The sequence below is a fragment of the Microcaecilia unicolor genome, chromosome 3 (assembly GCF_901765095.1).
Source record: "Microcaecilia unicolor chromosome 3, aMicUni1.1, whole genome shotgun sequence".
Classification (NCBI taxonomy): Eukaryota; Metazoa; Chordata; class Amphibia; order Gymnophiona; family Siphonopidae; genus Microcaecilia; species Microcaecilia unicolor.
The window spans coordinates 339,643,613-339,656,677 of record NC_044033.1 but is presented as its reverse complement, the minus strand read 5'-3'; the positions used below and the strand labels follow the sequence as shown (position 1 = coordinate 339,656,677).

Below are 13,065 nucleotides of genomic sequence, written 5' to 3'. Positions count from 1 at the left end.
CCATGCTCAAATGTTTACTCATTTTTTTTTCTGAGCTCTGAGACAGCTACTCCATCCCGGCACCAATAGTGGATGTCACACACTCTGTGGCTAATTTAGCCTGTAAGCTTTTTTTTTGGGGGGGGGGGGGGGGGCTGGGAACCATGTGAAACAGATAAAAAGCCAAAAAAGAAGAAGAGCTAGGATCTCCAGAGGCAGTAAAAAAGTGATAACTAAGAAACATTACAAAGCTCTTAAATTTAAAACAAATTATTTCTTTTTGAAAAGCTCTAAAATAAACATGCACATAACAGTCTTCAGAGTGGCAGCAGTGTTAATGGTACCAAGCATACCCAGTTTCATACCAAAATAAGCAAAACAGAGGCCGACTGAATTTTGGTTTTGAAACCAGCCTGAAAATCTGGGTTCATCCACGCTTCAGGTTTGGTCAAAAATGCCCAGTCACTGCTCTCCGCCCTCCCCCCCCCCCCCCCCCCCCCACACCTGCAGACCTTTCCCGGGACCAACGTCAGAAGCCCCGGTGGCCTAATGGCCTCTTTGGGGCAGAAGCAATCCCCATTCGCTCCTTCCTATGCTTGTTCCAATCTCAAAATGGCTGCTGTGACCTCCCATGGCAGCCATTTTGACTGCACAGCTGGCACTGAGTGAGTGGGGATCGCTCCTGTCCTGAAGAGGCCATTAGACCACCAGTGCTTCTTAAGGTAGGCCCAGGAAGGGCTACAGGGGGTCAGGGTAGGGGTGGGGGGCATAGTTTCAGTCAGCCTCTAGTCTTCTATCATTCTGTGACTCAGTCAACTATCTAGAGGTGAGCAGGTAAAACAAGACGTTATTACCTTGCTTGAAACACCATCAAAAATGTAATAAATCTGTTGGCAGGTGTAAGGGGTTGGAGAGGAGCCTGTCTCAAGGGGGGCTGAGACAGAGGCCTGAGGGAGATGTATTCTTAAGGAAGAGAAAGTTTCACTCACAGATTCCTGATAAACATGCGATTCACCCCCTAGTGGCCAAGAGGCTGGTCAGACTACTGACTAAGGATAGGAACTACCATACCCAGAAGCCATCAGTTCCTATGCAAGACTCTCAGGAATTGGAGGGCGGGGGAGATGATTAGGAAATGGTCTAATTCTCTCATTAACTGCAAAATGTAGAACAGGCCAGGCAATGCACCTAATAGTTAATGTAGAGGTAGTTACAGGCATTAACAGTTAATGCAGCAGATAATGTGAAGCAGTTAATGCCACTTCAGTAGGTGGAAGTAACTGTATTGTTATCTTGAAAATACAGTAAACTTGTGATAAGTGTTCTGTATGGGAAGATGCTGGCTACACCCCCATTAGTTACGGACAGGCTTGGCCATTTACCATGCATTACTTTTGAGAATTAATGCACACAGGCTACAAAGTCTTACTGTACTTAAGAGCCCACAGCAAATTAAGACAGAACGAGACACTAAGGGGTGGAGGGGATAATTCCATAAAGAAGGTGCTATCACGTACATGCTGAATATGATTAGAATACTGGCATACATGCACATAAATGTCAAAATTCCAGCTAAGTGCTATTCTACAGAAGGTGCCTAAGTGTTATGACGCATAGTTGGATGGTGGGCATACATGATAGAGTGTGGGCAGGGTACACAGTTACATGCATAAATGATAGAATATTCTAATTTATGCATGCACATTTTAGCCAGTCCCGTATGAATACTTACACCAGTTCTCGTGCCTATATTATATGTATAAAAGATTCCTACTTTGCTTTATAGACTAGGTGCAACATTAGCCTAAATATAGGCATGGTGTTAAAGAATTACCCTCTAAGTGTGTCGGGATGCTGGATGAAAAGGCTGGGCCAGTGCTACACTGATATACCACACAATGCAAATATAGCATGAACAGCAAGACAAATATCTGGGGAGGAGGTGTGAGGGGAATTTAGAAAACAAGGCAAAGATTTACACCATTCACATTCAAATATGTGTAAATAAATGTATTATGGAAATTATCTATAGATCATTACATTTACAGACAACCAGGAGAACTAGCAGATAAGACCAGCAGAGGGAGAAATGAAGGAACAGAGAGGCACCATGATGCTGAAGAACGGCAAGCGGCACAGGTGCCTGATGCATATTCATGAACTGCAAAAAAATATCAGGCCTTTTTTTTTTTCAACACCCTCCCTTCCTCTTCCACCACAAAAGTTTTCATTCATGGTGATTACTCATTTTACTATCAGGTGCACCTATTTTCAAGTTTCAAATGTTAGCCTGTACACATCCGTACTGCTGTTTTCACAGCCAGCCTCTTTTTTTTTTTTCTAATATTTCTACCATATTTTTGCCGGATGCTCATTTTATCTAGTTGTCTCCTTCCCCTGTTCCTGCTGTTCTTCAGCTGTTATGATGCACATTGTCAGCAAAAGCAACGCGCACGGCCTATCAGTCTTTAAAGCAACCATACAGCACCTGCTTTGCCGTTTGAAAAGGAGGCCCCTAATGAAAGAACTAAAAAAAACCACCACTGGGCTGCAAAGTCATTCTGACACTCACTTGATTTTGATGATATCCATACCGGTCAAAGTGAGACTGACGTGATCTCCTGCTGCTGCCCAGTCAACTGCCTCATCATGCAGTGTAATCCCTGGAAATGAGTAAAAGCAGAACTCCAGAGTCAGGTATTCATGGTAGCAAGTGACGACAAAAGAAAAAAAAAAAAAAAGAAAAACAAACTAGGCTATTTTGGCCCTCTTTTCTCTGTACCACATTAGTTCTCAGTCTGAGTGCTCTCGGAAAAGCTTCTAACGACCAAAGCAACTTAGCAAAAAGCTGTTCTCTTACATACATTATTACTTGATCCTCAAACTTCACAGCTCTTGGGGCTGAACTTAAATTTTCATTCACAAACATTGCTTGAAAACACATGTTCATTAGGGAGATCTATCAATTAAAACTTCAAGGAGTGGCAAATGTTCAACAGCAAAAGACCTAACAGTAATCATCTTAGATGACCTGAAGTTTGCCAGTCAATATAATAAAACATGGAAAGCAAAGAGCATGCTAAAGTTTACAGGCAGAGGTATCAAAGAGAGGAATACTGTAATTGTATAGACCACTAGTGAGTTCAAGTGGAAGACTGTGTTCAGCTATGGAGGCTTTACAGATGTGAACAAAATTAAGAAAACTCAGGAGCAAGCAGCAAATATTTAGAAGTCAGGGAATTTTTTTTAATTTTTGGCTTCTCCTCCCTTCTTCCTTTACTTCACCTTCATCTCCTCTCCCCAGGCCAGTTCCATCCACCACATTTGCCTTACCCTCTCCTTTCTGATTTCTTACGTTAATTGTAGCAGTAAGGCTCTGACACCAATTGCTACTGAAATTCTTGTATGTTGTGTCAGGCTTAGGTGGGTGGGCAACCTATCATCCAGAAATTTTCAAACCCTTAGTTTGGCTTTATGCAATAAACATTTTCCCCATAGACACAAATGTCCTTTAGCATCTCAGGCCCAAGGAGATGAAAATGGTTCAGAAATGGGCTACTAAAATGGTACAGGGCCTGCCACACAAACCATACACATAGAAGCTTAATAGACTCAGAAAGTACTTACTGGAAGAAGGAAGGAAAAGGGGAATATGAGAGAAGCATTCAATTATTTAGCAGACTTCAGTAAAGTACATGAAGGCCTACTTCTCCATAGGAGAAAAAAAAACTTAACAAGTCATTATAGTTATTTATTTAAAAACATTTATATACCACAAAAACCTAAATTTTCATTCAATATGGTTTTCAACACAAATCAAAAAATAAAAAATATAAACATAGCATCAGTAAAAATAAACACAGTACAAAACACTATAGTAAGGGCTGCAATTGTCCAACTTCACAGTATTCATCTATGTTTCACCTTCCCAATTCTAGTTGTAAGGCTTAAAAACCATCTGTCACAACCTTCTAGGACTCAGCCTCCTACATGAGATAGAGATTACTTTAGCATCCTATCTCCCACACTCCTACAGTATCAGACAGGAAATGAGTCTTCAGTTTCTTCAGAAATCTCAATCAATTATGCTGAGCCAGGAGCACAAGTACAGAATATGCTCTAGCGCTCTACTAGTGTAAGCTCAATTAAGAATGAATTGGTAGTTTCAAGAAAGCCACTTGACTCAACCAGCATATGGTCCAGTGCTCTTATCACCAATATCCACGTCAAAGCATGCAGGGTTCTTCTATCCAAATACAGGTATAACGGTCAAACAAGTGTCAGCTGACCACAGGTACCTCGAAGGGGTCCTTTTACTAAGCTGTAGTAGGTGCTAGCGCATGCTTACCACCGTAAGCTAAAAAAAAAATTTTCTGTAAAGGGGTGTGTCAAGGGACGGAGAGTGTGCATTTCTGTGCTGATCAGTTAGCGCAGTTACATTACTGTGTGCTGATTAGCGCAGGATTAGCATGTAAGCCTTTACTGCCTACAAAATAGGTGTCGGAAAAAGTGCGTCCGAAACAAATAACCAAATATTTAAGAGTAAGTAGTTGCCATTTGAAAGAATATGATTTTATATCTGCAAAGAAAATAGAATTATGTAAGGGAAGACTTTCAGGAGCCCTTTTACTAAGCCGTGTAGGTGCATAAGTGAGTTCTACTTGCGTCAATTTGGAGTTACCGCCCGGTTACCGCGAGGCCCGGGTGGCAACTGTTTTTTACGCGCATCCGCCTCGCTCACTGGAAAAAATTTTTATTTTCCTGCATGCGTTGGAAACTGGGCAGTAATCGTCATTCTGCATGCGTAGACAATTACCACGCGGTTACCGCATGAGACCTTACTGCTAAGTCAATGGCTGGCAGTAAGGTCTCAGACCCAAAATGAATGCGTGCCAATTTTTATTTTGCCGCACGTCCATTTTCAGAAAAGGCCTTTTTTTACAGGCACGTAGAAAAATGGATCTGCACACACCTACACTAGCACAGTCCATTTATCGGCAAACCTTTGTAAAAGGACCCCTCAGTTTTCTCTGAATTGATTTTGTATACTGACAATGGGGAAAATTGTTCTATGATGTTTAATACAGAAGAGATGGAAGCATAAAGCAATAAACTGTTAGCATACAGGGATAGTTTGATTTCTAAGAGTGGTGTTTTAATCTCTGTTATTTGGGAGGTTTGTCTAATTGCTATGGCAAGTGATTCTAAGAAAGTGCCTGGAATAGAATCCCTTCCCTTCTTCCCCTGGTGGAACGGGTTTGATTGAATAGGCCTTGAGAAGGGCAGAAAATTCCTCTACAATAAGACGTTCTTGATGGGCAAAATGGTGGTTTCCTTTGCCAATAGAAAGCGTAACAGAGACGGACTATTTGAAGAACCCACTGGTCAGCCAATGAATACTGGCTATAACCAGCTATGTCGCACAACAAAGTCGATAACCAGGCTAGATGCTAAACGCTAGTATTCAGCCAAGATAGCCAGCTATCTCGTGCTGAATATTAGCACTTAGCCGGCTTAAGGCTATTAAACTGTCCGGGAGCTGTTCCTGACTGGTTAAATAGCACTGAATATCGGACGGTCTGTCTTCAAGCCAGTAACTGTTAAAGACTCTCAGGTTTAAGCCAATTCATCTTGCTCTCAATTCTCCTTGCACTCCACAAGCATGGCGTCTAACTGAAAATGAAAGCTCACCTGGCAAAGCTAGATAGTTGGCATTTTATACCACCTGAACCCAAAGAGGAAGAAAACCATGTGTTAACCAAAAGAAACGTGGGAGGAAAGCCACGACCCACTCACCTTTCACTGTACATGTTTCATTGGGAGGCATTGCCAGCAGTCTATCTCCAGTCTGGACGTAGCCTGCTTCTATTTTACCAGTCACAGAGAATCCCGATCCTTGGTCTGTAACATATGTGCAAAATCTTACACTGTAAGTAGTGCAGACTATCTTTGATAATTATCTGAAAGGGATGAGGGTTTGCACAAAGTGAGTGCAATTTTCAAAGACATTTGTCTGAGTGAAATGGCATCACTAAAAAAATCACCCTCTCCTTCAAATGCAACTAATAGTATACAAGAGTTTCACAGTGTACTAGCATGGAAGAGTGTCATTCCAGTGGCATGGTTAGGTTGGAGGAGGAAGCGGTTATGTACACAATTATGACTGTACTCCCCCCCCCCCCCCCCTGCCCTAACAACAGGTGAAAATACATGGATGCTTTTTATCATGCATAATTTGCACTTTCCTGGAAATTCAAAACTGGGCTATGTCTGGGCTCCAGCATTGAATTTCTGGGGCTGGTTAAACCATAGCCAGCTAAGTGCAATATTCAGCACTCAATCAGATGGGGCATCACAAAGATAGGACCAACTTTTATGCGGTCATATTTATGTGATTACTTTGCCGGCTATCCCCAAACAAGTGATTTAACTGGCCAAGAGTCGTTTCTGGCCGTTAAATCACATTGAATATTGACCCCAAAGTTTCCTAAATTTGTGTAAATTGCAAATATTAAAACAACCCATACACTGTGTGCAAACCTGGTTGGTCAACTGTGTGCTTCTGAATGTATACATGTGTATAAAAGGCATAAAGAAATCACTGATGGCATTTATTCCATTTCTAAAATGACTAAATAAAGCATTCATAATTCTGCAGCTGAGCAAAGAGTCGCTGACGTATGCTCCAGAAATTGAGCATACTGACACTGAGACTTTACATCAAGTAGTTAAATGCGTTAATGTGCTGGAGGAGAACATGGAAGCTGTTCAAAACAGTGAAGAATGAGTCGATTAAAAGATTTTTCTAATTTGAAATTGAGAGTTGAGAATTTCGAAAACTACACTAGACATTGTAATTTAAGGCTTTTAAATTTTCCTCGATCATCTTTAATCTTCCCTTGGGAAATCTCGAGGAAATATTTGGTTGAAATTTTGGAGATACCGGTTACTAATTTGCCACCTTTTGTAGTATTGTATATTACTCGCCAACAAAGAAAAAGAAAGATTCGTCATTCCAGGGTGAAGATAACCTGGAAGTATCAGCCATCTTGGAGAATTCTGAAGTGAAAACTGTAATTCAATCCACTATGATAGTTACTCTGGCATATCATCTCATAAAAGATGCCTTCTTAAATAATTTTAAAATAAAAGAGATATGTAAAATTAGAATCTTTCCAGGTGTGACAAAGGAAACACAGAAGAGACTAGGACACAGGTAACCTCAGTTACCAATCAAACCAAGTCTGAAAACGCCCAGAGTAGCTCACAGCTCACAAGTTAAACTTAAGTTCTGTTTTTTTCCTTTTACCAAACAGATCTATACAAACTGCCCCTCCTCCAGAGCTAAGAGTCACGAGATGCTATGTAACCAATTGAATTAAGTCTCTGGCAATGTAGATTCAACACACTGTTCTAAAGAATGAACCTTTAAAGCAGACAGCAGAGTCACCAGATTCTATGTAACCAGATTGATTTGATAAGTCACAGGTTTAAAACGCTTGGCACAGGTTAAAACACAGTTCCAATGAAAACACATTTAAGATAATTCCAGCATAAAAAGTTGAAATCACTAGCACAGATTTTCAAAACACAGTTCTATAAAATCCCTTTAAGACAATAGCAGCATAAAAATATAAAATCACAGTGCAATATAGGCAATAGGATGGAGACAGATAAGGAACTTAGTGGTCAGACCCTCTGCAAGTGAAAGGACAGGATTGTTTTTTTCTTGTGTGTGTGTGTGTGTGTGTTAATAGGATAGAATAAAAAGGGGGTCAAATAGAATAAAGGAGTCAATAGTCTATCAGGAAGATATTAAGAGCAGGACACAGGTAACCTCAGTTACCAATCAAACCAAGTCTGAAAATGCCCAGCGTAGCTCACAAGATATCAAACCATCACACCGTATGGTTTGATATAAGGGCGAAGGCGGACAAACAAAACTCAAAGTACTGGATTTCAGACGTACTGATTTTGATAAAGTGGGGGAATACCTGAAGAAGGAGCTGTTGGCGTGGGAAGGCGCAGGAGATGTGGAAAAACAGTGGTCCAAGCTAAAGGCTGCTCTAATATGGCGACTGATCTTTTTGTGAGGAAAGTAAACAAAAACAAGAGAGGCAGGAAGCCTATATGGTTCTCCAAACAAGTAGCTGAAAAAATAAGAGCAAAAGAGGCTTTGTTCAAGAAATACAAAAAGAACGCAATGAGAGGCTCATGAAAAAGATTATCGGATTAAACTCAAAGAAGCAAAGAGGAAAATATGGCTAGCGAAAGCGCGAGCGGAAGAAAAAATGGCTAAAGATGTAAAGAGAGGTGATAAGACCTTTTTCAGATATATTGAAGAAAGAAGAAGAGATAGGAATGGAATTGCGAGACTGAAAGATAATGAGAATGGCTATGTGGAGAGTGATGAAGATAAAGCGAACATGCTAAAAAATTATTTCTCTTCTGTGTTCATGGAGGAAAATCCTGGAGAAGGACTGCGGTCGGCTGCCGAGGGAACGTCTGGGAATGGCATGGATAATGCGCTGTTTATAGAAGAGTTTATAAAGAGCTTGCGAATCTGAAGGTGGACAAAGCTATGAGAGTTGATGGGATACATCCCAGGATACTGAAGGAGCTGAGAGAGGTCCTGGTGCGACTTCTTAAAGATTTATTTAATAGATCTTTACAGAAAGGAGAGGTTCCGTGGGATTGAAAACGAGCGGATGTGGTCCCTCTTCACAAAAGTGGAGACAGAGAAGTAGTAGGAAACTACAGACCGGTAAGTCTCATGTCGGTGGTATGACAAATAATGGAGTCGCCACTGAAAGAAAGGATAGTTAACTTTCTAGAAGCCGACAGGTTACAGGACCCGAGGCAACATGGCATTACCAAAGGAATATCCTGCCAAACAAATCTTACTGACTTCTTTGACTGGGTGACCAAAGAACTGGATGAAGGACGTGCGCTAGATGTAATCTACTCGGACTTCAGCAAAGCCTTTGATACGGTCCCCCACAGAAGACTCGTGAATAAGCTGAAAGGGTTGAACTTAGGACTGAAAGTGGTGAACTGGTTGACTGACAGGTGGCAGAGGGTGGTGGTAAATGGAATCCGCTCTGAGGAAAGAAAGGTGAACAGTGGAGTTCCTCAGGGGTCGGTGTTGGGGCTGATTCTGATTAATATATTTGTGAGAGATATTGCTGAAGGGTTGGAAGGAAAGGTGTGCCTTTTTGCTGATGACACGAAAATAGCCAATAAAGTGCATACCCTGGGGGGAGAGGAACCAATGAAAAGGGATCTCCGAACCTTAGAATAATGGTTGAGGTTCTGGCAGTTAAAATCTGAGTAATCTAAGAAACAGCAAACATGAAGCTCCGCTTGTGGATCACTGGATACAAGCACATCATGACATCAAAGATTTAAAATTTGTTGTGCTTTTACAGATTGTTTTACCTTTAGGTGGAGACATCTCTCGTTTGTTACTTCAGAAAGAACAGGAATTTATTTTTCGAAGGGAAAGGTCAGTTCTTTGTAACAGCTTAAACATAACATGCACCACCTGCTGGCCAAACTAGAGAAATTCACGCCAAGAATCAATTAAGGAAATTCTACAGGCTTAAAATATAATGTTCTGCCACTACAAGCATTCAGCAACTGCCAGAGGATCAGTGAGATGGGGAAAGCCCTGTGCAAGTAACTACACACTCTGCAGCCTGATTCCTCCCATTTCAGCCAGCCAAATTCCTATGATTGCTTGAGGATTAGCAAACTCTTTATGCAAGGACCAGATGTGTCACCCTTGCCCATGGTATCATTCTGGAGCCATATGGTAACCCTAATCATAGGAAACCAGGCACTGTAATCATAACTAAACTGCAGGTCTGAAATCACCATTGGCACCTTGTTCCTGCATATCAGTTTCATGGAACTGCTTGTACCACTCTTATCCTTCCCATTTATGACTTCCAAGTACTTAACCCAAAAGCCTCTCATCTGAGTTTTTAGAAGGTACTGCTGGTCTTCCCACAAAATTTAAAGGCTAGACCGTGTCATGTCTATTGCTTAAGAACTCCACTGACTCTTTTCCATTCTGTTCCTTTGTGTTTACAGTGCAGCTCAATGTGACACCTTCCCCACTACGGGCTCTTAATTGATCATAATGGGCTTGTCTTAAGAGTGCTAGGGCTCGATCCTCAAAACCTAATGCTGGCATTAGAGCTTAACAGCACTGCACTAGCACAGGAAACAGCATGTACACCAGAGATGGTCACAAATTGTATTTAAATGTAATCAAACAGATGTAAATGAGGTCATTTGCTATTACCTCTCAATGCTCAGAAAACAGCGCACAAACAAACCCTGCTCTTACCACTGGAAAAATAATGCCAGCTCAGAGCTGGTACGGGGGAATCTGAAGAGAGGATTTATGATTCTCTGTTCTTCCACCTTTGATTTGTTTCAGAAGCGAACGGAAGCCTATGCAAGCCTCTAAGCACTAATACTGAAAAACAAATATGTGTGAGTCCAAAACCCAAAGTGATGAAAACACATATTGGTGCCTGTTTTCTGTGATTACATATAAGCCTTTTCAAGTGAAAATTTTTTTTTGAAAAGCTTATAATTAAAAGCACAGAATGGGGTCGATGTGTGCTTCACTTTGAGGTTGCCTGGCGTTTGCACACATGAGCTGCGCTTACAAAGAAAACTCATTTGTACATGTGCCAAGCACGTTCTTCCATCTTGCTTTTGCAGCGTGTATATAATTTGAATCCATTAGCTCTGGGCATTGGAGGTAATTTTTCTGTGTTGTTCCAGCGGTATGGGGCTGGCACTGTTTGTTTCAGTGCCGGAGCTTTGAGCACTGGGGCCCTAGAGGGAAATTAGAAAGAACTTAAGTAAAGCACAAGACTTAACTTATCAAAGACTGATGGAGCTAATTTGTCAAATGTAAATGTAAAACACCAACCTTTAAAAACATCAGATACGCAAAGTCTGAATGGTTTTTCCACTGATCTCTGTGGCGGTTTGAAAGAATCTGGAAAGAAACAAAATACATAGCTCTTAAATACCTGAACCTTTCAGTAAATTATGGCACTAGAAACATTTAATGCAGCAGTCTTCCATTGGTTGGAAATGTTTTTTTGTTTTGAGGCCAATAACTGGGCAAGCATGTATATGAACAAGTGGTTTAAAAAAAAAAAAAAAGCTTGTGCAGTGCTTAGAGATGACACAATCACCTTTCTATCTGCTGCATCTAATTAGAAGTGTGCTTATCTATTTTTTTTTCTTCTTAAGACATTATAAACCAACTATTGAGAAAGCAGATTCCATGCTCTGTCCTTCAATTCAAAGACCACCTATTACACGTGCCTTAAAACTTGCCAGAAATTAATAGTCCACAAACACTTCTGGTAACCTGCAGATATTCAATCATTTTGCCACTGACATTGATCACAAGTTCAAATGCTTCCATGTTTTAAGAAGTTAATAGTATGTGTAAGAGTCAATTCTTGCTTACTTGCACTTGACAGGTTCACTTACATCAATATGTTGATCTGGAGATATTTTGGGCGCCCTCCTGCGGTGCTTACCCCGCTTACCGCAGAAGAAGGCGGGACACTGAGGGAACCAACGAGTGCAAGGGAAGGGAGACGTCGGTAGTGCTCCATTTTCACAGACGCTGCTGCGACTGCAAGTAAAAGATTTAAAGGCCCCCAGGGCGCGCAGCGATCATCTTCACGGGGGGAAGGGGGGAGAGGGGCGCGCGCGCGCCAACTATTCTTCTGCGGGGGGGGGGGCCCAACATTTCGTCTACGGGGGGGCGGCATAGACCCTTGGCACGGGCCTGTTTGGTTGCTCTGTATAGAGAATCATCTTCCATGAATGCTGGCTTTAAGTAACCTTTTCAGTACATTCCTTGTGCTGCATTCTGAATAAGATCCCTCATTTAAGCTTACACTGTTTTTGGGGTGTTTTTTATTTAAAGATCTACAGAAGTAATTTTTTTTAATGAGTGCTTCAATTGACATTTCTATTTTTAAATTTTGTTTCTTGAATTTTGAAGATTTGACTTTTATTGCTTATCCAGAGAGAAGCACACTTTGTTCCTTCCTCTCTGGGTATGTGCCATTTTTCAACTTGCTATTCCACCTGATTGCTGTTAAAACATTCTAAACACACGAAGCACATTTTACATCTGTTCACCTCACTTAGGGATCCTTTTACCAAGCTGTGGGGAAAAGGGCCCTGTGGTAGCAGTGGGGGCCATTTTCCTGCGTGCCAGAGCCCTTTTTACCACAGCAGAAAAGCCCAAAAAACAAAATGGCCATGCAGTAAGAAAATGACACACACTTGAGCCGGAACTACCGCCAGAGGCTGTGTTGGGCCGTTGGTAGTCCCAGAATAGCGAGCGGTAAGCCCGCGTTGGACTTACCGCCACTCTGTAAAAGAGCCCCTTATCTATTTGCTGCATGATACATTTATGAAGAAAAAAAGCTGTCCTTTTTTATTTTGATCTACTAATTTGTTTTTTTGTCTGGTCAACAGTTGCCCCTGACATAGCCTCATAGGCGAAACGTGGCCACGACAGGCATTGTGATTTTATTTGTATAATAAAGCTTCTACTTCTACTATTGCTTTGTGTTTGCTCAGTGGTCTGCTGTCATTGTTACTCGTCACCGAGATGAGTTGTCACTGTGCCCTTGGAGTAATTTTGGCAAGTCAGCCACTACTGGGAAGATTCACCACTGTTCTATTTCTTCTCCATTTAGAGATAATGGAGTCCCAGAGCTTTAAAAAAATGGTTCTGTAACACTTTCAAGATTGATATATTTCAGCAACTTTCTTTTTCTCATCTCTTCTGGAATTTAATTTGACCATGGCAGCATTCTTGTAGAAACTCTGTGGTAACTACTTCATTTTCATGGTAAGGTTCACTATCATAATGAGGTTTAGATTCAACAGGGCTGGCTGTAATCAAGTTTGGCTATGTTCAATCAGCTGAACTTAATCATCAATTAAATTTGGTCAACTGGTTGATAAAGTAACTAAGAGGGCAGTAACTTTCACATGGGTGATAAAGGTATTGGATAACTGTTTCTT

General features: G+C 41.2%; 1 protein-coding gene across 1 annotated transcript in view; it reads right to left on the bottom strand.

Moving 5' to 3' along the window:
• Positions 1-13,065, bottom strand: part of HBS1L (HBS1 like translational GTPase) — a 328,487-nt gene that overhangs the window by 15,697 nt on the left and 299,725 nt on the right. The window contains 3 exon segments of the mRNA XM_030198451.1: positions 2,552-2,642; positions 5,776-5,880; positions 10,931-10,999. Coding sequence (XP_030054311.1) covers positions 2,552-2,642; positions 5,776-5,880; positions 10,931-10,999 — 265 coding nt within the window.